The sequence below is a fragment of the Triticum dicoccoides genome, chromosome 3B, assembly GCF_002162155.2.
Source record: "Triticum dicoccoides isolate Atlit2015 ecotype Zavitan chromosome 3B, WEW_v2.0, whole genome shotgun sequence".
Lineage (NCBI taxonomy): Eukaryota > Viridiplantae > Streptophyta > Magnoliopsida > Poales > Poaceae > Triticum > Triticum dicoccoides.
Genome location: NC_041385.1, coordinates 796,677,881 through 796,705,476, shown reverse-complemented (window position 1 = coordinate 796,705,476; position 27,596 = coordinate 796,677,881). Strand labels below are relative to the sequence as shown.

The 27,596-nt window shown below is 43.8% G+C and overlaps 1 protein-coding gene and 2 long non-coding RNA genes across 14 annotated transcripts; all 3 read right to left on the bottom strand.

The window, feature by feature from the left end:
* Nucleotides 1-796: 796 nt before the first annotated feature.
* On the bottom strand, nt 797-7,405 carry LOC119278536. 12 transcript variants are annotated; one of them, XR_005137861.1, is made up of 9 exons: nt 7,111-7,405; nt 6,650-6,776; nt 6,052-6,135; nt 5,845-5,941; nt 1,963-5,719; nt 1,702-1,857; nt 1,512-1,601; nt 1,284-1,348; nt 797-1,184 (listed from the first exon to the last, which is right to left on the bottom strand). It is a non-coding gene; the product is annotated as an uncharacterized LOC119278536 (long non-coding RNA). The 12 variants fall into 12 exon arrangements; XR_005137860.1 differs by lacking the exon at nt 1,512-1,601; XR_005137858.1 differs by having other exon boundaries at nt 1,158-1,348.
* A 13,795-nt stretch (nt 7,406-21,200) lies between these two features.
* On the bottom strand, nt 21,201-22,203 carry LOC119282305. The gene is made up of 3 exons (XR_005138693.1): nt 22,115-22,203; nt 21,577-21,641; nt 21,201-21,220 (listed from the first exon to the last, which is right to left on the bottom strand). It is a non-coding gene; the product is annotated as an uncharacterized LOC119282305 (long non-coding RNA).
* A 9-nt stretch (nt 22,204-22,212) lies between these two features.
* LOC119280072 lies at nt 22,213-23,558 on the bottom strand. Its single transcript, XM_037561061.1, has 4 exons — nt 23,459-23,558; nt 22,943-23,298; nt 22,347-22,691; nt 22,213-22,242 (listed from the first exon to the last, which is right to left on the bottom strand). The coding sequence occupies exons 2-4, from the start codon at nt 23,294-23,296 to the stop codon at nt 22,213-22,215; spliced, it is 729 nt and encodes a 242-aa protein (XP_037416958.1). The 5' UTR covers nt 23,297-23,298; nt 23,459-23,558.
* Nucleotides 23,559-27,596: the final 4,038 nt, after the last annotated feature.

Genomic DNA, 27,596 nt, shown 5'->3' with positions numbered 1-27,596 from the left:
GAAATTAAGCTGGCAGAAATGGTTAATATCAGATTAAGGAAATGCAAATTCTATCACTCTAAGGAGACTTAGTTAATTAGATTTTCATTCAGCTACTAGGAGTTCCTTTGCGGCCGCTATTTACTACCCAGTCTTGGGAAAGCTGAAGAATAATGTGGAGAGAAGTCTTTTGTCAGCTGATTTGACCCTAGGTACAGTTGATCTCTTTCTTTCTCAACGCCATTTTATTTTTACTTCATGCTTCACATTTATTCTAGACATCAGTTAGTTGACTGAATAATGCGGTGAGTGATCTTTTATTGAATGATTGAGGTAAATGAATATTATGGCGATGGAAGCATTTGTCAGGTTGTTTCAGCTTACGTAGAGATTGTTCTGTGATTAAGGCTTGAAGCTGCTCATTTCTGACAGGTTTGCATGAGCTCAAAGAAAAAGATACAGTGAAACCTTTCATCAGCTGACTTGACCTTTCTTATATTAATATCACAAAGTCTCGCACATATGGGATGTTCTCTTATAAATGTGGCATCGCTTCTGTATTGAAGAACATTACTAGATGGGGCCAAAAGAGTTGCTCTGTTGATCGATATGCTATTGCCACAACATTTGTTTCATCGTTTATCACAATTTTTGCCTTCTTCCTCCCTCTCTATTTATATCAGAATTTGGTGTGACATTCAGATGTATTTGAATGTGATTTGGGTAGACATTGACATGAACATACATTAGTAGTTCAAGTAGTTCTAGAATAGGAGACACCAGGATGGCAAGTAGAATACCAACCAAACCACCCCCTTATGATTCCGAGTGCCACATATCATCCCAAGTTTTGCTCTATGTACCTTCCATCGTACAATAACTATCAACTTGATCAAAAAGGGTTGAGGAATGCAAATCTTGAAAGAAAGGCTACGACATACTCTCTTTGTCATGATGCTATACTGTTCATACATAATATTTGCACTACTAGGCCCGCTGCAACGCGCAGGGCATCATCTAGTATGTGTTGATGGTCATTGGGCAGCCGGCGGCGTCCACCAGTTGAGGCAGCCAGGGGTCAATAAAGGAATGTTTAACCAAATCGGATGACAGAGGAGTAAATTTTGGCGAGACAACCTGGGAGGCTTTTTTTTACCAGCAATATTTCTCCCTGGCTCATTTCATCCTCATCTACACCCCACGTGCTTCATCATTACACACGATTAATTAGGTTCAGTTTATACAACAAATATACTGGAAATCATGAAAAAGAAAACAAATACTACATAGGAAGAATCAAGCACCACGAATATCTCGGCAGTGACTATAAGACCAAAAGAATCAAGCTCCTCGACGCTCCATCCAACCTCTGCATGGCAGTAAAGCAAAACTAAGATCGATGTCATGATAAAGCTTTCCAAAAAAATCAGTGTTCTTAACTAATGCATCTAAAAATCATTATTTGACTACAAAAATAGGTGCAAGATTATACGAACAATTCAGCATCAAACCCGTTGGGCATTTGAACTAACATGTCTATCCCACAAAACTAAAATGCGCTGGACCTTGGCTCCGGCAGAACCTATTTCATGACAGAACAATCATGAAATCCTACCAGGTGACTGCAGGAGATTGTAATTAACCAAAAGGATTAATAGATGATATTATATTGTATCCAACTAACCGAATAACCAAGCAGACTAAAGGGATGAAGAGGCATACACGGCATCAGGTGCATCGACGGGAGCAGCTAGCGATGCTTGTGTGGAGAGTTGTTGTCGCTGCTACCAGTACAACAGCTGTGCTGTTGGAGGAATTGGTGGTGCACTGTACACATCGTCCTGCAGCTCGAACCTTCTCAAGACAGGTCAGAGGCATCTAAGAAATAAGGGAAAAGTAGGAAAAAATAAGATGGTGATTTGGTTAATTGACAAGAACTGTAGTTTGCAGGGAAGGGAGACGAGTTTACAAATCGGTGCTCACCCTCACCGTCAGCCATCAGGTAGCAAGAATTTGTGCACGTGCAGGGGATCCTCTTATTCCCATTTCATCTGCTCCCTGTGCCACATCCACCGCATCCACGAGCTACAGATCTTTGGGGGAGCAGACCACTACTGCATCTATGCTGAAAGTACTACAACAGGCAAAACGGCATCCTGAACCAAATTTTATTAAGAAAAGTAACCTTCAGCAAAAGTAGGTATTTAGTCTATGCAAAAATGATACTACGATACAATACATGATAATGCCTAGTCGAACTGATGCATCTCTTAGCCACTAATCGTAATAGAACAGTACCAAAAGGACCTACTATTCAATTCCAGTCTTTAGAGAACAAAATCACATTGGTCATATTTTCTTAAATTTCATAAAATGATAAAACAGTACTAAAGAGCCAATGTTCAGAATCTGAGCGCTCACCATTTAAAAGAGAATCCTAAGCAAAAAATGAGAGTGCAGGGAGGTCACCATCTAAGTGAAATAGGTAAAATCAACCTTCACAATGATGAAAAAGAAAATCTGTTTGGAAAGGGTGTTTTCGTGAGCTTCCCACCACTCTGCTCAATGAACTCAGCTAAAACATTGTTAACTGATCATTATTGCTAACTCAAAAGAGAAATGAAGTAAATATAGTGTATTCAGCAAAGCCAAATTATAAGGGTGCAGTACAAAACAAAACAAAATGTATGTGTTAGTCTATCTCAGTGATGGCTAAACAACTAATATACTCTGAAGGACAATTTTTGTCGCCTCTTCCAATGAAGAAACACTCTCCTGACACTCTTCTGGCTGGCCGGACTCAGTATCTCAGTGGTTCTTACCATCATTCTTCCTTTCTTTCTTCTCTACCTGTAGTGTTACTTCACCATGCTATAGCTGCACCTGGGCGCAGATGAGCATAGAGCTACAGAATGGAAAATAGATTTCTGTAATGTGTGACGAGCTATCACTAAAATGGCAATCAAGTTAACAATTATACACAGACCACACCAATAACATCCTATGTTTTTAAGGCGGTAAGGCGAGGCGAGGCGCTGGGGGGGCGCCTCACCGCCTAAGCGCTAAAGCATAAGGCGAGGCGACGCCTTAGACACATGCATCTATAATATGTGGCAGCCAATTAGGAGATTTAACAACTAGCATTAACTTAATAAATTGTACATACATATATAATAGATGGCAACCAATTAGGAGATTTAACAACTAACATTAACATATAAACTGTTACCAAAGCATAGGCCTCAAATCATCTTGTGTATATGACAGAACGGCGCCTTTGAAGTTCAGCTACATCCTCCTCATCAATATATCGCTCCATAGCTTTAAACTGTCTAGTGTTTAAGGAATTGTGCATCTCTATCCTAATCTCCACGGATGCCTCGGGACACTTATCCGCATCACTGGAACCCCCAGAAAAGTGCTGCTTTAGCCTTCTCCTAGGCTCATAATGTACACTGGAGTAAATCTTTCCTCTCTAAATCTGGCCAGAACCCATACTTCCAGGCTGGATCATCTGATATAGCTCTTCTACTAGGATCATTGGATAGATCCATCAGAGCAGGTACACCTGGCTACTGTCAAAGAAAAAGAGAGAAGAGCCAAATCATTAGAGCAGCCAGATCAAGCATGGGGAAGGAGAGAAGCAGTGGTGGGGCTGCTGCCTTGTGGGTGGAGAAGCAGATCTGGGAAGAAACAGATGCAGATGAGAAGGAGCAGGCAAGCACATCTAGCTACACTGCTGTGCATAAGAGAGGCAGCACCTAACAGTTAGTAGAGGAGCTGTGCATAACAGAGCAGGCAAGCATGGCAAGCTACACTGCTGGATGGAAGAAAGAGGAGAGGGGGGGAAGGGGGGAAAAGAGAGGGCGGGATTCATACCTTGATATGGTACTGATCTGCTGGAAGAGGGTTGCGCCAGAGGAGGATGGGGAGGAGCTGCAGCCGGAGAGGAGGGGGAGGAACTGTGGCCGGAGGGAGGAGCTGCAGCCGGAGAGGAGGGGGAGGAACTGTGGCCGGAGGGAGGAGGCTGGCGGCTGCCGCAGATCTGAGGAGGAAGCCTCCGTCAATGGTCCAGAGAAGAGACAGGAGAGACCTCTCGCGTGGATTCTCTCTCTCTTTCCCCTTCTCATAACTGGTCGCACCTGAACCAATGTTTCCCGCGCTTGTGTTCCCGCCCAGGTCAGTTTTCCCGCCTGCAATCTCTATTTCCCTGCCTGACAAGCTAAGGCGTCTGATTTGGTCTGAGGCGTGCAAGGCGGCGCTAAGGCGGACGCTTCAGACGCCTTACAGCCTAAGGCAGACGCCTTACGCAACTGTCTAAGGCAAGGCCGACGCCTTGAGCCTGGAGGGCGCCCTGACGCCTAGGCGTCGCCTAAGCGACGCCTTACGGACGCCTTAAAAACATAGATAACATCAAACAAAAAGGTAGGCCTGAGCATATAGTTCAAAATGAGTATTGATATTTAGATACAAATGGTTGAAAGAAACAGCATATGCATGGAGAAGGTTACTTAAATTTATGTCAGCAAAAAATTCAAGCTCTTCTGCTGTGGACACTTCAGTGCGTTCAATGCTTGCTTTATTGCAAAAAAATGCTTTCTTTCTTACAGCAATCTGTGTTGAAGTAAAACACTTGCTAAAGTAGCAGCTTAGTCTTGTCATAAAGATAAGGTACAACTTTAAAATGAGTCAGATTGTGTACTTTCAACAGCAAGAATGACCATCTTCATTAACTGTCATATTCAACACACCCTTAAGTTGACTAAAAGAGACTATTGGTCTAATTTGCAGAAAGGAAAATAACGGAGATAAGTCAAATGCCTCATCTATCATTTAGGAGAGGGTTAGTATATGAAGAACTAGATCGTGGATGGCGCGCTTTGCGCGCCCGTCAATTTTGGCAATAGAATGGTCGGAATTTCTAAAACTAGTCACAAAATATGTTAAATTTGTGGCAAACATATATCACTAATCAAATAGTTGGTTGGAGCTTGGTTTTGATTTGTATGATTTGATGCTCGGCTTATTCATTATTTTCCCTTGACAAGACTTCACCTAAGTTGGACCTCCTTCCGCATGACACCAAGTTATTGAAGCAATATTCACATATTGAACCATGAGAGAAAGTGTGTGTATAGCACATACAAAAGTGTTTCAGATACATAAACTAAGTTATGCAGTATCATTTAATGCATAATTGAAAATTCTCCATAAGCATATGGAAAATGAACTAAAATAGCATCCCTTAAGAAGTGTTAGAAATATGATTTTGGCCTACTTTTACGAAGGCATAGAGCTGAAGGCACATATCAAAACAATCTTCACATAAGAACTATTCTGCAATATCTGAGAACAAACTCTTTGATACACGAATTTTAAGCACGCGCACACTCTAAATGGTAATTAATTGGTCCAGGAGCAACCCTGCTGATAAGAAATTTTGTTTGTTGTAGTGGTTGGATTGGTCACAGATTTCTTGTCTTACAAACCAATGGTATGGTTAGGTCCAAACTGATATAAATTATCTGAGAACAAATTAGGAATCATTATTTGCTCAATATATCTATCAAAACACACTTCATAATTCATATATGTGACATATATTCTCCAGAAGTTCATCTTACAACAAGTATGATACATTTAGTAATTGTAATCACCAAATAATAAAAATAGGCAGCACCTCGCAATGGTCAACATGGCATTTCTCCAAGATTCAAAGATCCCGAAAAGACCATGGTACCTTCAATTAAGGTCAATGTCTCAAAAAGTCAAGGACATGCTCAAATCATTACAGACCATAATTTTGTGCAGATTGAACACATTCATAATTTTGTAAAGATTGAACACATTGAGGGAGTTACCAACCTCACATAATCAAGTGCTCCACAACATTGACTTAATCTACAGATGCAGATCTGTAGCAGATAATATGATCAAACATCTTCCTTTCTTGTATACACTGCTGCACAAAATAAAAAATTCAAGGAATTTAAATACATGAATAATAAATAATATATAACCATGAACAAGTCTGGAAACAGTAATCTGACCCAAAGAAAATATGTTTGATACCTTTGTAGCAAGTGCCACCACAAGTTAGTTTCAAGATGCTTGTTACATTAACTTCCTTGTGCACATCTTCTGGAATTGGTATGCCTGTAAATGGAAGGGAAATGCGTTAGGAAGCAACTATGATAAGCATAGAGTATTGGACCATCTTGGCTATAAACAGACATGGTTCTGCAGAAGTTCATCTAGAAGATCAATTTAAGTAAAATGGTTGAAGCTAGTAGCATCCAGTCATAACATTATTTTTCTAAAACTGTAATGAACCTGGCAATGACCAACTTTCAATTGTCGGAATTATAAAGAAATTGTATAAAAAATACAATCAACTAAAGCGAGGGAATTATCAAGAAATTAGTAGAAAAATTACGAACAGCTAAAGCATCAGCCGGAAACAGCATATACAAATAAGTACCACACCAAGTTACATGAAATTACTCAATTGTTCATACGTATCTTATCAGATAGATGTTGGATATACAACTACTATAATTTCCAAAAATGATAAATGATCCAAACTATTTGATAGGACAGCAGAAGCAATGAGCACCAGTCAATTGAACATACAACAATGGAGATATTAACCAAATACTATGTGTGAAACCTTTGTATCAATTGAAGCTTCAAGGATGTCTCATTTGCTATGTCGCATGCCAGATGCAGGAAAAGGGCCAGAAGGACCCCTTGGTTTAGAGGAACAGGTTCAGTCCACACAAGCCTTGCAAATCAACCTGGCCAAATGGGCATTTAGAGTATCAGGTATCCACAGTTATACATACATATGCTAATTAAAATGGCGGGTGACTTGATAAAAGTGTTTCTCCATGTAACGGAGGCATGGGTGAAAGAGATGGACTAACTATGAGATGCCAATTTGTGCTAAAAAAATTGTACTCCCTCCGTTTTGAACTAAAACCACTACACTTATTTTGGAATGGAGGGAGTATGTGTGTAGACTGCAGACATCTCTTGATTTGCTCAAGCGGCAAGAAAAAAACAGGGAATAAGCCAACAACTGCACTTCAAATTCTAAATGTGCCTCCTGATGTGAGTAGTATTAAGTACCTCGGGAGATTAGTCGTTGATCCATTAGTGGGCTGCAAAGCACCAGTATTTGGTGAGACTAATATCGAGCCGCTCACGACCCAAGGCGTGGCCGACGTTGCTGCCGCAACGTCTCCACCGCGAGGAAGACCAAGCCGATCTCACCGTCGATGAGGAAACCCGGATGACACTGGATCCGGGGTTGGCAGCCTGCTCACGTGCAGCGAGGGCACGGTGGAGAGGGGGCGCCGGCGAACTGGGAGGTTGAGACGCGGACGGCGCATAAGGCGTACAGGAGATGGTCAGGGCCCGCGGGGGGGGGCGCCGCCGCCGGGATAGACGAAGCGGGTGACGAGATAGAGACGAGGGTCGATCCAGACACCGCGGGCGGTGCGGGGATCGCTCGGTCCACCGGACTGGGCTTCCTTAGCAGCCCAATTAAGCCCAAGCCCAATCAATCACAGGCCTTTAAAAAATTCACGAGAGTAGAAGCCACAGATGTTCTTGTTTCGCTTAGTTTTCGTTTTTTGTTTTTTCCTTCTTAAATAATTCGGGATTTCGAAAAAAGTTCCAAAATTCAAAAACGTTGCTGAATCCGAATAATTTCTAAAAATTTGAAAAATGTTCGTGATTTCAAACAAAGTTCGTGAATTTCATATTGATGAACAATTTTTATCAGATGAACAGATTTTGAATTTGATGAACACATTTTCAATTAAAAGAACATTTTTTTTGAAAAATCGGATGAACTTTTTTTTTTAAATGGATGACCATTTTCTTAATTTGGTAAACACTTTTTAAAATTATGTTGAACATTTTAGATTTTTTTTACTTGAAGAAACAATTCTGAATTCAACATTTTTTAACCCGGATGGATTTTGAAAAATGGACGAACATGTTTTTAGTTTGATATTATGGTGAAGAATTTTGAATACGATGAACAAATCTGAATTTCCTGAATATCTTTTGAATTCACTGAACAAAAAAATGTTCACAATTTTAAAAAATATTCACGAAAACGAGAAAAGGAAAAAACAAAGAAGAAAATAAAAGATTCTAAAACGTAAATACAAAATGAAAAGGCAAAAGAGAAATAAAACAAAATTGAGAAGGAGAAACTCCCCAAAAAAAGAAAACCAGTGTTCATAATTCGTGTATACTTGGTTGGCTGAAGCTAATCTGTGACGCCCCGAGACCGACGCTCCAGAAGACGTCCAGCTATTCCGAGATTTGTCGTGTGATTTGTTTTGTCCGTTGCATTCATCCTTGCATCATGTTGCATTTCATCATGCTCATCATGTGCATTGTGTGTTTCATGCATGATCACCCCTTGCATCACCCTTCCCCTCCTCCTATGGTCATTTGTATCTTCATCTTTTCATCAAGACCTTTCTCCACGTGCAAACCTTATCACTTCTTCCTTTCTGTCAAATCTTGACTTTCATGCCAAGTGGCATTATTTGTGCCTCCATTAATGTTCATTTATTTTCTGGTGATCTTACTTCATGCCTTATACCTCTCTGTCAAATATCATCCATTTTGGAGTTGTTTTGGTTGGGTTCAAAAATGGCTCAAGTTTGAATTTAATTCAAACTTGTTTTATTTTTATACCTCTAAAAATTCCCAAAGCAATTTATTCAAATTCTACATAAATCCAGAATCCCACATATGTTTTTATCTCATCCTAATTCCTTGCCAAACTCCTTGGCCTTTTCTTGCATTTCTGTTTGAAGAAATTGCTTAAAGGAAAGAGCCCTGCAGCCCAACAGCCTGGGCCTCTTGGACCTCCCAGGCCCATCTGGACCCGCAGCCTACCTAAACCCTAGCTAGCCCGACCCACATCTCCCATCGATCCCCATCTCCCCCCGTGCAGCGCCGCCACCCCTTCGTCCCGATCCACCCCCTCTCCCTCTCGTTCCCTTCCACCCAGCGCCGCCAGGGAACCGCTGCCCGACCTCTCTCTCGATCCCATCTCCTCCTGCTTCTCCTCATCGTCCCTTTCGCCTCCTCCTCGTGGCCTGCATCCGCCGCCAGCCCCCGCAGAACCAGGCCGCTGCCGCGCCATCCCGCCTCCTCCTTGTCCAACTCCAGTGGCTCCACCTGTGTTCTCCTCCTCTGTCGCCCGCGCCATCCAGCTGCGCCGCGCCCCAAGCGCCCGCGCCCGATCTGCTCCAAGCCGCGCCGTCGGCCATGCCTTCAGCCGGATCCGTTCATCCCCACGCCTAGTCCCTCTGCTGCTCCCCTTCTCCGCGCCTGCAGTCGTCGTCCAGGGCACCGGGGCACTAGTTGCCTCTAGTTGCGGGTGCTTCGTTTGAGCCTCATCGAAACATCGCCAAGTACCACTCATGTCAGCAAGACTCGCAAGTCGGACCCTGAACGATCGACGTCTCCTGGACCGTGTACAACTACCGTCGCCACGTGAACAACGACTTCCACTACGCCGTGTTCGACTACTTCCCACGACGACCCGAGAACGACTACTTCCTCTACCGACGCCGTGTACCACTACTTCCACCTACACTGCATCGAACTCGTTCCGCTCCGAAAACGCACTCTTCAAAGGTATAACCCCGAGACGACCGCCGTGGCCCGAATGCATGTGTTGAATGAGATGCACCGTTTGCACCGTGTTCGAATTGTCACTCGTTTCCATGCCACCATTATGTGGGACACCCGGAATCCGAGATCACCCCACCATCCGTGCACGCATCCGCACACCTTCCTTTTGCACCGATATCTCCTTGAGTTGTCGGATAACCTATATGTTGCCGTGGCATCATTTTCGGATATGTTGCCGTGGCATCATTTTCGGATATGTTGCCGTGGCATCATTTTCGGATATGTTGTCGTGGCATCATTTTCGGATATGTTGCCGTGGCACCATTTCCGTTTCACCGCCGTGGCACCTTTTTCCTTCCGCCATGGCGACTAATGCCTCGTTTCATGCTCATGTCAACATTTTCATAAAAATTGCATAAACCTTGATTATGTCATCCGCATCATGATAACAACATTTAAAATGATTAAACTTGTTGTTGCATTAAATTGCTAAATGCATATGGGGATTTACCGGATTTGTTGTTTTTATATCCGGCCCCATTTAAAATTGTTTAGATGGTATAGTTTTTGTTATGCTTCATCACTTGCCATGTTAACCAATATTTAATGTTGTTGAGTAGCTTATAACTAGAGGGAACTAAATAATTGATGTGGTGTGTCATCAATATGCAACTCGTTGCATATTGAGCTCCACTTAATTTGTAGTGTTGTTTGTGCATATTGCCATGTCATGCTTCATTAAACCGGACATGCATCATATTTGTTTGCGCATCATGACATGTTTATGCTTGTGTGTTTACCATGTTGTTTGTTTCTTTCCGGTTTGCTTCTCTCGTTAGCTTCGGTTTCGTTCCGGAGTTGTGAGGATTCGTTTGATGTACGTTTGTCTTCTTCATGGACTCGTTCTTCTTCCTTGCGGGATTTCAGGCAAGATGACCATACCCTCGAAATCACTACTATCTTTGCTATGCTAGTTTGCTCGCTCTTTTGCTATGCCAATGCTACGATGCCTATCATTTGCTTGTCAGCCATCCCATATTGCCATGAACCTCTAACCTTTGACACCATTCCTAGCAAACCGTTGTTTGGCTATGTTACCACTTTGCTCAGCCCCTCTTATAGCGTTGCTAGTTGCAGGTGAAGTTGAAGATTTCTCCATGGTGGACAGGATTTTGGTTGGGATATCACAATATCTCTTATATTATTAATGCATCTATATACTTGGTAAAGGGTGGAAGGCTCGGCCTTATGCCTGGTGTTTCGTTCCACTCTTGCCGCCCTAGTTTCCGTCATATCGGTGTTATGTTCCCGGATTTTGCGTTCCTTACGCGGTTGGGTGATTTATGGGACCCCCCTGACAGTTCGCTTTGAATAAAACTTGTCCAGCAAGGCCCAACATTGACTTTTACCATTTGCCTCACCACCACCTACTTTTCCCTTGAGAGTAATTAACCCAAGGGTCATCTTTATTTTAGCCCCCCCGGGCCAATGCTTGTCTAAGTGTTGGTCCAAACCAGAGCCACTTGCGGTGCCGCCCCTAGGCAACTTGGGGTATCGTCGGTTGCCGTACGTAGTGTTCATCCGGTCGTGGCCTGAGACGAGATACGCGCGGCTACTATCAGGATGTCGGCACGCCGGGAGGTCTTGCTGGTCTTGTTTTACCATTGTCGAAATGTCTTGATGTACCGGGATACCGAGTCTGATCGGAGTGTTCGGGTGAAGGTCTATTCCTTCGATGATCGCGAGAGCTTGTCATGGGCTAAGTTGGGACACTCCTGCAGGGTATAAACTTTCGAGAGCCGTGCCCGCGGTTATGTGGCAGATGGGAATTTGTTAATGTCCGATTGTAGATAACTTGACACCAGATCCGAATTAAATACATCAACCGTGTGTGTAACCGTGATGGTCTCTTTCCGGCGGAGTCCGGGAAGTGAACACGGTGTTGGAGTTATGCTTGACATAGGTTGCTATAGGATCACTTCTTGATCATACCTTTATCGACCGTGCTTTGCCTTCTCTTCTCGCTCTCATTTGCGTATGTTAGCCACCATATATGCTAGTCGCTTGCTGCAGCTCCACCTCATGCCTTTACCTTACCCATAAGCTTAAATAGTCTTGATCTCGCGGGTGCGAGATTGCTGAGTCCTCGTGGCTCACCAGATACTTCCAAACCAGTTTGCAGGTGCCTATGTTACCGAGCAGGCGACGCAACCAAGCTCAAGGAGGAGCTCGATGAAGATCTTGCCCTTTGTGTTGTTTCGTTCTAGTTGATCAGTAGTGGAGCCCAGTTGGGGTCGATCGGGGACCTTTGTCGCATTTGGGGTTCTTCTTTTATTTTGGGTTCCGTAGTCGGACCTTGATTGTATCTGGATGATGTAATGCTTTATTCATGTAATTGTGTGAAGTGACGATTGTAAGCCAACTATGTATCTCTTTCCCCTTATGTATTACTTGGGTTGTGTGAAGATTACCTCACTTGCGACATTGCTTTCAATGCGGTTATGCCTCTAAGTCGTGCTTCGACACGTGGGAGATATAGCCGCATCGAGGGCGTTATAAGTTGGTAATCAGAGCCATCCCCGACCTTAGGAGCCCCACTGCTTGATCGTTTTTAGCGGCCGAGTTGTGTCTAGAAAAATGTTTTGAGTCATTTAGGATTATATATATCGGAGAGTTAGGAATTCTTTTTACTCCTCAGTCCCTTCGTCGCTCTGGTGAGGTCTCCTGACGTAGAGTTTTGACTCTTCTCTTCTCAAATTTCACTAAAAAAAATTTTAGGATCACGCGGGTATCTTAGAATCGTTCCGATGGTTTATGATGACAACATTGTCTTGGTGCCTCCCGTCAGCAGGGTTTTTTTAGTGGAGGTGTCCCGGGGAGTTGAGCTCTGAGGTGTTGTCGTCATAATTTTATCGTTGCAGTTCTGGAATACCTGAGTTTAGTACGCCGACATCGAAAATCTCTTTTATGCAGTTGTTGGTGAGATAACCCCGCTAACCCAGTACTGAGGTGAGTACGGGAGTATTGCCATGACTCGTATAACGGATGCTTTTCGAAGGTTGAGGTACACGATTTCCGAAGGTTTCTTGGTTATGTGTTGACGGATGGATACAGCTTGGATGTAGGTATTGTTAGTTTGGGTGAGATATATTGCTTCCCCTGTATCCCCAACACCAGATTGCATAACCAGAAAGTTTCGGGAGTTTATAGGTGGGAATTCAAGTAGCTCCTAGAATATCTTTCCGACAGATGCATGATATGGGATTGGGTAAATCTCTATCATATGTTTGTTCCGGCTTATTCTGCAAGCCAAATCCTTTGTTTTGTTTTGAGTTGTGGTACTCGAGTTGCTTCAATGTCAAATATTGAATCCATACCTTTCCTAAACGGTGTTCTCATATTGCTATGTGAATACTAATCCTTTTTGATCATTGAGGTTGTCATGTTAATTCTTTTCCAACCGGTGCGCTTCTCTTCGAGATGATCCCATCATTTTCCCCATCCGCAAGATCAATTCTAAGTTTTTTCAACGGTGTTTGTTTCGTTCGTCCCAAGTTGCCTTTGTTTTCCCGCCCTCCCACCCTTTTTCTTCAAGGACACAGATTTCTTAATCAAGTATCCATTTATTCATGTGAAGTCTCTTCATTCTTTTCAATCAATGTTCTGATCCGGTGATCCCTCGTGAAGATGCTCACGAGCTTCAAGTTCATCATCCTTCATTGTTGTTTCTTCTCCGGTGGAAACAATTCAAGCTTTCAATATTCATCATATTCCTTTCCTCGTTTCAAATGCTTTCCCATGCCGGCGCACCTCTCAATCGCTCACTTATCGCTATTCATTTTTTCCTGAAGTGCTCAAGATATCTCCGAAGACTTGTGTTTCCATTCTCAATCCCTTCAAGATATTTCGAGGTTCTTATCTCATTCAAGTCATTTAATTCAACCGGTGCAATCCCCTCTTTCAATCAATTGTTCAACGGTGTTTTCTTTTGAGTGGGCCCTAACCCACAGGTCTTTTCCCAGGATCTTACCTGACTCTTCTAATTCTTCCGGAGTTATTCTCAATCTTTTCAGAGTGTGACGTAAGAATGAATTTTCATCAGTCACATGCCTTTCCAAGATCGATTTCAAATAATTTTTCTTTGTGGTCTCAACTTCTTTGTTTTTTCCATTCTACCGGAGTATCTCAATAAATTTTGGTGGCGTTCCTCATCGTCTTTTGAAGACCGAAGGAGAGTTTATCTCTTAAATCTTGGTCCGTTCTCTTGAAGATTCATGGTTCTAGCTTCATGCTATCCTCATAATTGTTTTGATTGTGAAAATTATTTTCTTACCATCTGGAGCATTTCATGAGTTGTTTCCATTTCTTTCCTCCGAAGGCCATCATGTCATAATTCTTCATTCTCAACGTGTAGCTATCGTTCTCCAAATCTTATCAATGAATCGTTAAAATATCCTCTAATCAGTTCATGTTCTCTTCGTTCTCATGTATTTAAACCCCCTCAAGTATCTTCATTCATTTTCCAATTATTCCCGATGAATTGTGCCTTTGTTACTTTCATTTTCAATTCTTATGGTGGTTCGTTCGAGATCCCTCTTCCTTTGCTACCGCATCTATTCATTCGTTGTTTCCAAATCCTACCGGTGGTTCGTTGAAGACCTTCCCAAGTTTACGCCATATCTCTCTTAATCCTTTCTACGAGAATAAGTAGTATGCCAAATCCATTGCTTGTCATCAATTTAATTGGTGAAGGATGAGCATAATGTAATTCTTATTCTTGTTTCATCGAGTAAATTCAATTCCTTATTCCGGAGGTCCATCAAAAATTCTTGATTTCAGTTGTGCATCTTTATTTCCGGGTTCCAAGTTTTTTCTCGGTTATATCATTTCAAAGCTTCATCTTATCACTGCAAGGTTTCACATTGTGTTTTCAACTTCTCTTTCTTTTTATCATCCTTCTATTACCGGAGTTCTTCGTGGAGGCTCTAAATGGTGGTTCATCAAGGATTCTTTTCATTCTTCAATTGTTCTTCAAGATTTCTCTCGCAGTTATGATCCGCCAAGCTATACTCAAAATTAAGCATGGTGCTCAACACATGTTTTGTTTTGAGGAGCTCAAGTATTCTTCTTCTTGCATTTCGAAGTGCAATTCTTTCTACCTTATCTTTCGACGTGGTCTTATGTCATTCTTGACAATTTCCTTCATGTTTCATGATTCATATTGTTGTCAAGAATGAGGTATTTTAAATCCATCAGTCTCTTCATTGGAGTTATTTTGTGTCATATTTCACCTAAATCCTTTCCTTAAGGGTTGTTGCTATTTGTGGTGATTATGCATGACCCAAGCTTGCTCTCTATTCACTTGGTGGAAGAAGTTTCTCTTATCTTCATTGATCTCAACCAATCAATTGTTTCCATTAGTGGCCGGTTGTCACCTCATCATTTTGAGATGTTTGCCATAAGCCCACTACAAGCTTATTCTTTTTGTTGTTGATTTTCCAACAACTCCGTTCGATTCTTCTTTGCAAAGATGTTTTCCAAATTCAATGGTGGTAGAAGTTGGCATTTTCTTCTCCATTCTGTTATTCCAATGATCTATCTTCTATTCTTTCTTCCGGAGGAATTGTGATGTTGCTCTTTTCACTCATCATCTCGAATTGTGAAGATCATGCTCTTTCCTTGCTTTTCCTTTCAACCGGAGTGTTGTGTTCTCATTCAAGTTCTTTCATTTTATCAAGTTTTGCCTCTCTTTTCAACCAGAGTGCTGTCTGAAATCCTTCTTACCCTTTATGCCATTCTTTCAATAATTCCGGATGCAGTGTGTTGTTGATTTCATCAAGTATCCTCTCATCTTGTCAAGTTCATGTTCAATTCCTTCCATTTACAGTCGGAGTGCTGCCCAAATTATATCATTCTTACTCCTTCTCTATCTAGTTTTAACCGGAGTGGTTTCAATATCTATCTTATCACTAAACCTCTTGGTTCTCGTCGTATCCCATGTTCCTCTTCTAACAGAGTGCTTTCAACTTTGTTCATCTTCATTGTTTTCTTTCTTTCATTTTGTTCGACCCCTCAAGGTTCGTGGTTTCACTCGTTCGTCAAAGAAGCAACTTAGTTTTACCTCTTCTCTTCCTCTTCCGTTTTCCCTCCGGTGCCATCCTAGATCTCGGGACGAGATCCTCTTGTAGTGGTGGAGTGTTGTGACGCCCCGAGACCGACGCTCCAGAAGACGTCCAGCTATTCCGAGATTTGTCGTGTGATTTGTTTTGTCCGTTGCATTCATCCTTGCATCATGTTGCATTTCATCATGCTCATCATGTGCATTGTGTGTTTCATGCATGATCACCCCTTGCATCACCCTTCCCCTCCTCCTATGGTCATTTGTATCTTCATCTTTTCATCAAGACCTTTCTCCACGTGCAAACCTTATCACTTCTTCCTTTCTGTCAAATCTTGACTTTCATGCCAAGTGGCATTATTTGTGCCTCCATTAATGTTCATTTATTTCCTGGTGATCTTACTTCATGCCTTATACCTCTCTGTCAAATATCATCCATTTTGGAGTTGTTTTGGTTGGGTTCAAAAATGGCTCAAGTTTGAATTTAATTCAAACTTGTTTTATTTTTATACCTCTAAAAATTCCCAAAGCAATTTATTCAAATTCTACATAAATCCAGAATCCCACATATGTTTTTATCTCATCCTAATTCCTTGCCAAACTCCTTGGCCTTTTCTTGCATTTCTGTTTGAAGAAATTGCTTAAAGGAAAGAGCCCTGCAGCCCAACAGCCTGGGCCTCTTGGACCTCCCAGGCCCATCTGGACCCGCAGCCTACCTAAACCCTAGCTAGCCCGACCCTCATCTCCCATCGATCCCCATCTCCCCCCGTGCAGCGCCGCCACCCCTTCGTCCCGATCCACCCCCTCTCCCTCTCGTTCCCTTCCACCCAGCGCCGCCAGGGAACCGCTGCCCGACCTCTCTCTCGATCCCATCTCCTCCTGCTTCTCCTCATCGTCCCTTTCGCCTCCTCCTCGTGGCCTGCATCCGCCGCCAGCCCCCGCAGAACCAGGCCGCTGCCGCGCCATCCCGCCTCCTCCTTGTCCAACTCCAGTGGCTCCACCTGTGGCCTCCTCCTCTGTCGCCCGCGCCATCTAGCTACGCCGCGCCCCAAGCGCCCGCGCCCGATCTGCTCCAAGTCGCGCCGTCGGCCATGCCTTCAGCCGGATCCGTTCATCCCCGCGCCTAGTCCCTCTACTGCTCCCCTGCTCCGCGCCTGCAGTCGTCGTCCTCCACGCCTGCAGGAGCGCCGATGCCACCAGGACGCCGTCCCGCGCCCAAGCTCCTCCGCCTTCCTTCGCGCCTACAAGCGGTTTCTCTCGCCGTACCTCTCCGAGCAGGAGCCGCCTTCCCTGCTGCGCGCCAAGGCTAACGCCGCCCACTTCTTCCAACCGCTGCTCGGCCATGCGCCAGCATCCAGCAGCTCGAGCGGTCCCCGGTGACCTCCCGAGGCAGAGCCTTGCAAGACCCTCGATGCCCTTTCAGTTCTTCAAGATTGCCAAGACCAGTGATGCACCAAGTATGCGTGTACGTCTACCGTTGCTATGGGTCCGTCAAAAACCTAGTGCATCGACCATCGTCCAGGGCACCGGGGCACTAGTTGCCTCTAGTTGCGGGTGCTTCATTTGAGCTTCATCGAAACATCGCCAAGTACCACTCATGTCGACAAGACTCGCAAGTCGGACCCTGAACGATCGACGTCTCCTGGACCGTGTACAACTACCGTCGCCACGTGAACAACGACTTCCACTACGCCGTGTTCGACTACTTCCCACGACGACCCGAGAACGACTACTTCCTCTACCGACGCCGTGTACCACTACTTCCACCTACACCGCATCGAACTCGTTCCGCTCCGAAAACGCACTCTTCAAAGGTATAACCCCGAGACGACCGCCGTGGCCCGAATGCATGTGTTGAATGAGATGCACCGTTGCACCGTGTTCGAATTGTCACTCGTTTCCATGCCACCATTATGTGGGACACCCGGAATCCGGGATCACCCCACCATCCGTGCACGCATCCGCACGCCTTCCTTTTGCACCGATATCTCCTTGAGTTGTCGGATAACCTATATGTTGCCGTGGCATCATTTTCGGATATGTTGCCGTGGCATCATTTTCGGATATGTTGCCGTGGCATCATTTTCGGATATGTTGCCATGGCACCATTTCCGTTTCACCGCCGTGGCACCTTTTTCCTTCCACCATGGCGACTAATGCCTCGTTTCATGCTCATGTCAATATTTTCATAAAAATTGCATAAACCTTGATTATGTCATCCCCATCATGATAACAACATTTAAAATGATTAAACTTGTTGTTGCATTAAATTGCTAAATGCATATGGGGATTTACCGGATTTGTTGTTTTTATATCCGGCCCCATTTAAAATTGTTTAGATGGTATAGTTTTTGTTATGCTTCATCACTTGCCATGTTAACCAATATTTAATGTTGTTGAGTAGCTTATAACTAGAGGGAACTAAATAATTGATGTGGTGTGTCGTCAATATGCAACTCGTTGCATATTGAGCTCCACTTAATTTGTAGTGTTGTTTGTGCATATTGCCATGTCATGCTTCATTAAACCGGACATGCATCATATTTGTTTGCGCATCATGACATGTTTATGCTTGTGTGTTTACCATGTTGTTTGTTTCTTTCCGGTTTGCTTCTCTCGTTAGCTTCGGTTTCGTTCCAGAGTTGTGAGGATTCGTTCGATGTCCGTTTGTCTTCTTCATGGACTCGTTCTTCTTCCTTGCGGGATTTCAGGCAAGATGACCATACCCTCGAAATCACTACTATCTTTGCTATGCTAGTTTGCTCGCTCTTTTGCTATGCCAATGCTACGATGCCTATCATTTGCTTGTCAGCCATCCCATATTGCCATGAACCTCTAACCTTTGACACCATTCCTAGCAAACCGTTGTTTGGCTATGTTACCACTTTGCTCAGCCCCTCTTATAGTGTTGCTAGTTGCAGGTGAAGTTGAAGATTTCTCCATGGTGGACAGGATTTTGGTTGGGATATCACAATATCTCTTATATTATTAATGCATCTATATACTTGGTAAAGGGTGGAAGGCTCGGCCTTATGCCTGGTGTTTTGTTCCACTCTTGCCGCCCTAGTTTCCGTCATACCGGTGTTATGTTCTCGGATTTTGCGTTCCTTACGCGGTCGGGTGATTTATGGGACCCCCCTGACAGTTCGCTTTGAATAAAACTTGTCCAGCAAGGCCCAACATTGACTTTTACCATTTGCCTCACCACCACCTACTTTTCCCTTGGGAGTAATTAACCCAAGGGTCATCTTTATTTTAGCCCCCCCGGGCCAATGCTTGTCTAAGTGTTGGTCCAAACCAGAGCCACTTGTGGTGCCGCCCCTAGGCAACTTGGGGTATCGTCGGTTGCCGTACGTAGTGTTCATCCGGTCGTGGCCTGAGACGAGATACGCGCGGCTACTATCAGGATGTCGGCACGCCGGGAGGTCTTGCTGGTCTTGTTTTACCATTGTCGAAATGTCTTGATGTACCGGGATACCGAGTCTGATCGGAGTGTCTCGGGTGAAGGTCTATTCCTTCGATGATCGCGAGAGCTTGTCATGGGCTAAGTTGGGACACCCCTGCAGGGTATAAACTTTCGAGAGCCGTGCCCGCGGTTATGTGGCAGATGGGAATTTGTTAATGTCCGGTTGTAGATAACTTGACACCAGATCCGAATTAAATACATCAACCGTGTGTGTAACCGTGATGGTCTCTTTCCGGCGGAGTCCGGGAAGTGAACACGGTGTTGGAGTTATGCTTGACGTAGGTTGCTATAGGATCACTTCTTGATCATACCTTTATCGACCGTGCTTTGCCTTCTCTTCTCGCTCTCATTTGCGTATGTTAGCCACCATATATGCTAGTCGCTTGCTGCAGCTCCACCTCATGCCTTTACCTTACCCATAAGCTTAAATAGTCTTGATCTCGCGGGTGCGAGATTGCTGAGTCCTCGTGGCTCACCAGATACTTCCAAACCAGTTTGCAGGTGCCTATGTTACCGAGCAGGTGACGCAACCAAGCTCAAGGAGGAGCTCGATGAAGATCTTGCCCTTTGTGTTGTTTCGTTCTAGTTGATCAGTAGTGGAGCCCAGTTGGGGTCGATCGGGGACCTTTGTCGCATTTGGGGTTCTTCTTTTATTTTGGGTTCCGTAGTCGGACCTTGATTGTATCTGGATGATGTAATGCTTTATTCATGTAATTGTGTGAAGTGGCGATTGTAAGCCAACTATGTATCTCTTTCCCCTTATGTATTACTTGGGTTGTGTGAAGATTACCTCACTTGCGACATTGCTTTCAATGCGGTTATGCCTCTAAATCGTGCTTCGACATGTGGGAGATATAGCCGCATCGAGAGCGTTATATAATCCCAGTTATCTGTCCTTGTACTGCACTAGCCGCATTAAGAAAATACATTGTTGAGTTGTGAATACTCAAAATGTTAGCAGTGTATGCTAATCATGCATGGATTAGCTTTCTAGCGGCAGCTAGTAGTGAAGTAATGGATGCATGCATCATTCTCATGCAGAGGCTGGGGGTTATCTTTTTTTTCTAAAAAAAAGCTAGTAGTGAAATAGTTGAAGGACCTATTTTCTTTGGCTCATAATTTTATTATATACAGAAGGATCCTACAGAAGCCTCCATTTGCTTTGCGGATGTGTCAGCTGGTTACTGCTGTTGACGCTAATCATGTGGAGCATAATGCGACAGAGATGCCGAAATGTTTGAACAAGTCAGATTTGTTGGCTGGACAGCGAGCGGCAACACTTATGTATTATCAATTAACAAAATAATTATGTAGGTCCATAGCAGTTAAAGGACACACAATTCCTGAGAAAGATTATAAATATGTGAAGAACGTAACGTGCGCGGCAATCTCTTTTGATGGCGACTAATGAGGTACGTAGCTAGTTAAAAATTAATTTGTAGCAGCAGAATTGTAACTAGGAACAGTTGACAGTTATTTAGTGACATTATGGAGGTGTTTGTTTCGTTCAGTGGTAACGTAAACGTAAATGGAACCTGATTACGGACTGTAACAGCACCGGACTGGGCAAACCCCATTTTGTTTGGTTCTACAGTGTAAAGGAAACATGTACCTAAACAGTGTTTGGTTTGACACAGTAACAGGTACCTTTCCACGTACAAAACACAGCATGAGCTTTCACATGCATCAAACAAGCACATAATTTAGAAATATTTTTGCATTCATCCAATGCAAATACATCTTTTAACCAGAATTTGGCTCCACTTTAACGATTATACATATTTAAAATGAAAATGATACGAACTCGGAATTCAACGACACTTCGAAATAAACTACATAATTAGTCCCTAAAATTGTTTTTATATTATAGGATAAATAGAAAGGCCAAGTTCACAATCTTGCAAAGAAGCTTTGCTTTTCCATTGATCTTCATCTTCCACGTCATGCCACTGATCCCATTTTCTAATAAACCTTGCTTATTTTCTCATCTGCCAATAAGTACGAGTTAAAATGAGGATAAAGAAACACACAAGCAACAACCAGTAATAAAAAAAATTAAGAGCAACTATAACATGATTGTTCTTTCTCATCAACACTTCGACAAAGGAAAAGGTGGGAACCTGCTCCATGCATTTCAACACTTGACAAAGATAACAATAGGAAAATGATGTATACTGCAAGACAATGAAATGAAAAGCACTCTCTTAGCTAACACAGACTATAATGGTGTATATTGCAAGAACATAAACTAAAATATGGTGGATAGGATGAGATCTACTCCATGCTTTTCAACACTTTTGGCAAATATATAACAATAGTAAAATGAGGTGGGTTTTGTACACACCAGTTATGTCACACCATTACTAGAGAAGGACCTTCTTTCCCATCAACCTTGCTTCTTTCTTTCATCTGCCAATGAGGAGCCAACAAGCAGGAGTTAGATACAAGGAAAAAAAACTTCAGCACAAGTTTGGCTTATATATGACCAGCCAAAAACAGCACAACACTATGTCACTACAAGTTTGGCTTATTTTGTACTAGTGAAATTTTAGTTCACTTGAGCCACTCATGGTGATAAATGTCAGAATGCTATCAACCCCCAAGGTTTACAAATAAATTCAATCAAGTATAACAAAATGTGTTATAAATCAGTCATGTAACAGGAGCATAATTTATCAACTATCATACAGATCTATATGGCAGTCTAGATATCACATATTAGAAAAATGTGGTCACACATGAGTTGCTGAACATTTTCACCTTGTTACAATTCATTGATTTCAGCAACCTAGCTAGTTAGATCATGAACCAACAGTCGGAAAAACCAAAACTGCATCATAAGATAGTGCATATTATTAAAGAGAGTTTAGAAAAAGGGATACCGGACAGCATTTTCAGGACGAAGTCCCTCCTCAGAATGTCTGGAAGCACAAGCATCATGTTCATGTGCTCTGGAGCTTTAGCGAATAGTGTTGCAGCTTCAACAATCTCGCTCCCAGTAAATGCAAGCCTAGACAATTCACTGATTGCCTTTTCTCTTGATTTCTGTTGAGGGTCTTCTTGTGCTGCTTCTCGCGCCATTGCTGCTGTAAGTGATGTTGTCATTGCACCCACATGTTGTGTCATGTTGTTCAGCTGGCTATTGACATCTTGAAGCATGGCTGCAAATGGATCACTTGGTCCTGTCGCCCTCTTTGGCCTTGGCTCCTTTTTCTGCCTCTTCGAACTAGTTGTATCAATAGAGCAAGTGTCAATGGACCGTCGAGCTGTTCCAGTTGAGATGATGTCCTCTTCCTCATTTTCTTCTTCCTCCATAGCAATTTCCTTCTCCAAGTTTCCCACTGCCTCACCAAAGCCTTCAGCACTTTCTCCTGTTGCAATGTCTTTGCCATAGATAGCAGCCAATTGTTCAAAGTATGGAAATGATACACCATACAATCCCTTAGCCTCCTTGTGAATCTACATGTTTTTTTACAAAAGAAGGAAGTTGGTTTTCAATAGTAAGGGCAACAACAATGGATAGAAATGGTACTACTTTCTCCTTGAACATGTTAGGAATAGTAGCAATAACAAGGCAGCAAGGGATGATCCAAATACAAAAAATACTGAAGAGAAAACACTAAAACAACAGGTAACCAAGGTACAATAGCAAGGAAATTCAGCACAAAGCATTACTAAGGAATTCAGTTTTAGTGGTTCAAGTGATCTACCTGACAATGAGCTTCATATTGTGCCTTCTCGCACTGAATCATCTTTCGACTTCCATCCCATGTGAAACCACTTTTGGATAGCATTACTTCAACGGCACCAAATTTCTTCCTGAAGTGCCTCACTCTTGATTCAATGTGCGGGGATGCAGTGATACCACGGCCTGGACACTTTTCAGCAAGATGCTTTTCCAATATCCCCAGGTATCCACCCTTGAAGGCACCATCAGCTTTCCACCTCGGGTCCAAAGATAACTCATACAAAGCTTTAATAAGCTCATCGTCCTCATCGGAAGACCAATTCCTTTTATTCTTGCCTCTTCCACGAGACGTGCTCGAGCTATCCGCACGGTCCATATCTGCACAAGCAAGAATGGGTACAAATAAGATGGCAAATATATATGGAAGAGAACAAATGCAAACGAGATGCAATTGTAGCTTGCAAATATAATTGAAAGGGAACCAATGTAAATGAGATGGAAATATATACAGAAAGGAACAAATATAAACAACTTATACCTCAATGCGCCCTAGCAGCCCTATGTCTATTATACATGCCTTGAGCAAGTTCATTCCGAAAATTTGTCCACTCATTCGAAGTTGAGATAGAAGTGATGAATTCTGGTTGGTCCAATTCTCCCTCCATGTCTTCTAATGTTTCTTGTGTTATTGGCTTGTTGATGTCAAGTGGGTCGACAGACATCTTTTGCAATATAAGATTGTGCAAGAGTGCACATGCCATGATGATTCGACATTGGGTCTTCATGGGAAAAAAGGAAGGAGACCTCAAAATCCCCCACCGACCCTTCAACCTTCCAAAGCACCTTTCTACTATATTTCGGGCTCTAGCGTGGCGCATGTTGAGATACTCTTCTGCGCTACGAGGTGGATTTTGTGGTGTCCAACCACCCAAGTGATACCTTTGACCTCGATATGGAGCTAAAAATCCTTTTGCATTTGTGTAGCCAGCATCGACAAGATAATATTGGCCTTCGGGGACACGCAACCCATTTGGCCGTGAGATGGCATCCCTAAGAACCCGACCATCATGCGCAGAACCTTCCCAACCGGGTAATATGTATATGAATTGCATGTCAGGTGCACATACACCTAACACATTTGTATCTATATCACCCAACCTTGATCGATACCTTCCTTTCAGATTAGCTGGGACTGTTACTCCTATGTGTGTGCCATCTAATGCTCCAAGGCAATTCTACAACATAAAGAGCAATGTGCAAATATTAGCATCTTTTACCACTATTGAGATCATCTAGTGAATTTTTTTTATTAGTAGCTATTTACCTTGAAATACTTCCACTTATCATCGGTGCAATCCTCGGGTATAGGTTCAGGCTTCTTAAGTAGCAGATGGTGCAGCTTCAAGACAGCTAGAAGACAAGCATTGAAGTTTCTACTAATTGGCTCAGGGCTTCGATAGAAGAATTTTCCTACTGTCCTATTTTTGAGATGGTGTGATAATACATACAAGAATGATGCCACTATCTCCTCTAATGATGTGTTCCTTGTACCCTTTAGACCACCAACATCTCTCACCATCTCACATAATATATGAAATGTTCTCCTATCCATACGAAGTTGACTTATACACATAGCGTCGCTCTCACCAATTAGTCGATACAAGTTCTCTGCCCTTAACTCTCTAATTTTAATTCTCCTTTCTATTTGCCAACATTTTCTCCTATAAGCTAATGCAAACATGAACCACACATAATAGTATACAAGCATAATGGAAGTAGTCAGATTAAAAAATATTGCATTTCTCCTTCCACGCCTCGCACTTAAGGGATGACGAGCCATAACTGCATAAGGAAAATATACCTATTTAAGGTTGGTATGACTTTCTTTCCTAATAATTGGTAGTAGTACAAAACAAGAAACTGGATAGATTTCAGGATGACGAAACAAACATCCGCTGTTTAGATGAAAGATAATAAACGGTGATTATATTAACATGCAATTGGTCATGCAAAGGTACAATGTATCCAAAAAAACTTGCACATCAGAAGCCTAATTAAGTCATATACAAATACAACTGCTGCATACGGATAGGAAAATTGCATATCAGAAAATTACAGGAACAGTCAACCCGTATCTAGTTGATATGCATGTAGATATCACCGTCGATCTACTGTCATGCAAAGTTCCAAGTACCAGGATATGATTTCACACCAGAAAGCTAAAGAAGATGGTCCAATTGACAGCACGAACATGCATCGAACAAGACACATTCCTTCCTTTTTGTGACCAGCCAATCTAATTCATCTATTTGCCTAGTCACCTAACTAGACAGATCAAGAACACATCAGAAAAATACAAAGGACAGACCACCAATTATACTCCACTAGTCATCCACTGATAAAAGAACAGATCAAGAACACATATATTTTTTTTACTTCAAGATCAAGAACAGATGGAAATATATGCTATACATCAACCTATAACAGATCATTAGTAGATCAAGAACAGATCAAGGACGCATATTTTTTTTACTTCAAGATTAAGGACGCATATTTTTGTACTTCAAGATCAAGAACAGATGTATTAGTAACCCTAACCTTGAGATCTGCAGTAGGAGAGTGACGGAGGAGGAAGAGATCGATCCGGAGATGGGCGGACGGGCCTTGCTGCTCCTCGTACGCGGCTTCAATGGTCCACCCTCATCGGCATCGGAGGCGGCTGGCGTGGTCGTTCCCGGCGACTGGTGTGGCGAGGTCAACCCGGCGGCTGGACCAGGAGGAGAGGACCGAAGGGGGTCGAGGGGAGGTGGTGGCGCGGCGGCGCTGGACTGGAAGGGAGGCGGCAGGGCGGCGGCGCAGCGGCGCGGGACTCGAAGGGAGGCGGCGGCGCGGGACTCGAAGGGAGGCGGCGGCGCGGGACAGATCGAGGGGAGGAGCGAGTCGCGGGGAGGAGCGGAGTCGGGGGCGGTAAGGAAGCGTTTACCGGTGGGGGGTGGGGGGTATCGTTCGATAACTGACCCGGAACTGATTACGGAGGAACGTGATTACGGAGGTGTCTCGCCAAACGCCCGTAAGGGTATCCGTTTACACTGTAAACAGGTGACGGGCAGAATTTGACGAAACAAACACCTCCTATATGTTTGCAACCACCCCTGCCGAAAAGAGTCTAAGGTATATCAAGAGAGAATTACAAAGTCTTCGACTGGACTCACTTTCCCCTATATGTCCACGAGAACAGCCCGGAGACAGTCCAAAAAAAGATCAGACCCTCTACAGCCAGCCCATTTTCTGGGCTGTCCGATACACATTATATTCAGTCCATTTGTGGGGCCGGTCCGAACGCCGCTCTGATGTGGCCGCAAGGTCGAATCAACCTGCACTAGCCCATCCCGTTCCCACAAAAACTTCACCTCGGGCCCAACCCTAGCTGCAATCTCGCTCGACGATCCACTCCCTGTCCTCTCCCTTCCTGCCGTCCATCAAGACCATGGCCGGATCCGACAGCAATGGTTCCTCTGAAGTTGACCTTTTGGATTGGGACACCTTCGCGACAGAGTCAGACGAGGAGCTGGGCATCCGTGTAGGTGTGGCCCTCGGTTAGTCATCGATGGATAGGGGCGGAAACTTGAGCTCCACACCCTCCACGATTACCCTACATGGCTCCTCCATCTCTGCTCCCAACCGCGTCGACTCGACGCGGTCCACGCCCATCCTGGTGGCCCGGTAGGGCTCGTGCAGATTCAAGCCAACACCTTTGCCCCCCTGCTCCTCCCGGGGCAGTGCTTGGTGCTGGACCTAGCACCTCTAATTGCGTGGAGGTGGCTCCTAGAGTTGGAGCCTAGGCAGCTTGCCGTGCAAGGCAAGCGTCCCGGGCTGGATCCAGCTGCTCCGTCTGCAGCTTTGCAGATCAGCGTTGGTTGGCCCTGTCCACTGATTCCAACGGGCAAGCTCATCTGTGGCGTACTATGTCGATCATTGACCACCGCCGAGACAGGCACCTACCGCCGCCGTCGTAAAAATGTGAAAGCATTGCGGCTCGGCCTCGAGGAGTCCGAGCGGCTCGCCAAGGAGACAGTGGTGGAAACCGCTCACCAAGGAGCAGGCCTGCGCTGCCCGAGGTTTCACCAGGCTTCCCTCCTCACATGACTCCTCCGACACCTCTGGCGACAATGACGACCCTCCATATGATGGCGCGTATGCCGACTTCGACGCCCACTACCGTTGCTCCGGAGACGACAAGGAGGGGGGCATTGATTGCTGTGCTATGTCCAGTTGTACTCCCTCCATTCCCTTATACAAGGTCACAAACGCAAATTACAGGTACCAAGGTAAAACTTAATGACTGGTTTGCAAGCCAACTTTTCTTCTCGTTAACCGGGATCATTAATGCGCCCACATGCATGCAAATAAGGAATGAGAAGAAAGTAGCACACTGTTATTATGACTACATGCTTGCAAGTATTAAACAAGTTGGTAGTATGAGAAAACATCATTAAATTTTGCCTTGATTACTGTTAGTGGCCTTGTATAGATGCAAAATGTATTTTTCATTGTGGCCTTATATAAGGGAATGGAGGGAGTATGATTTACTACGTTGCATGAGATTGTATGAATTTGGGAGTATGGATATGAGGGAGACGGCTCCAGATGTGAAGAAATGAGAACTGAATTGGTGC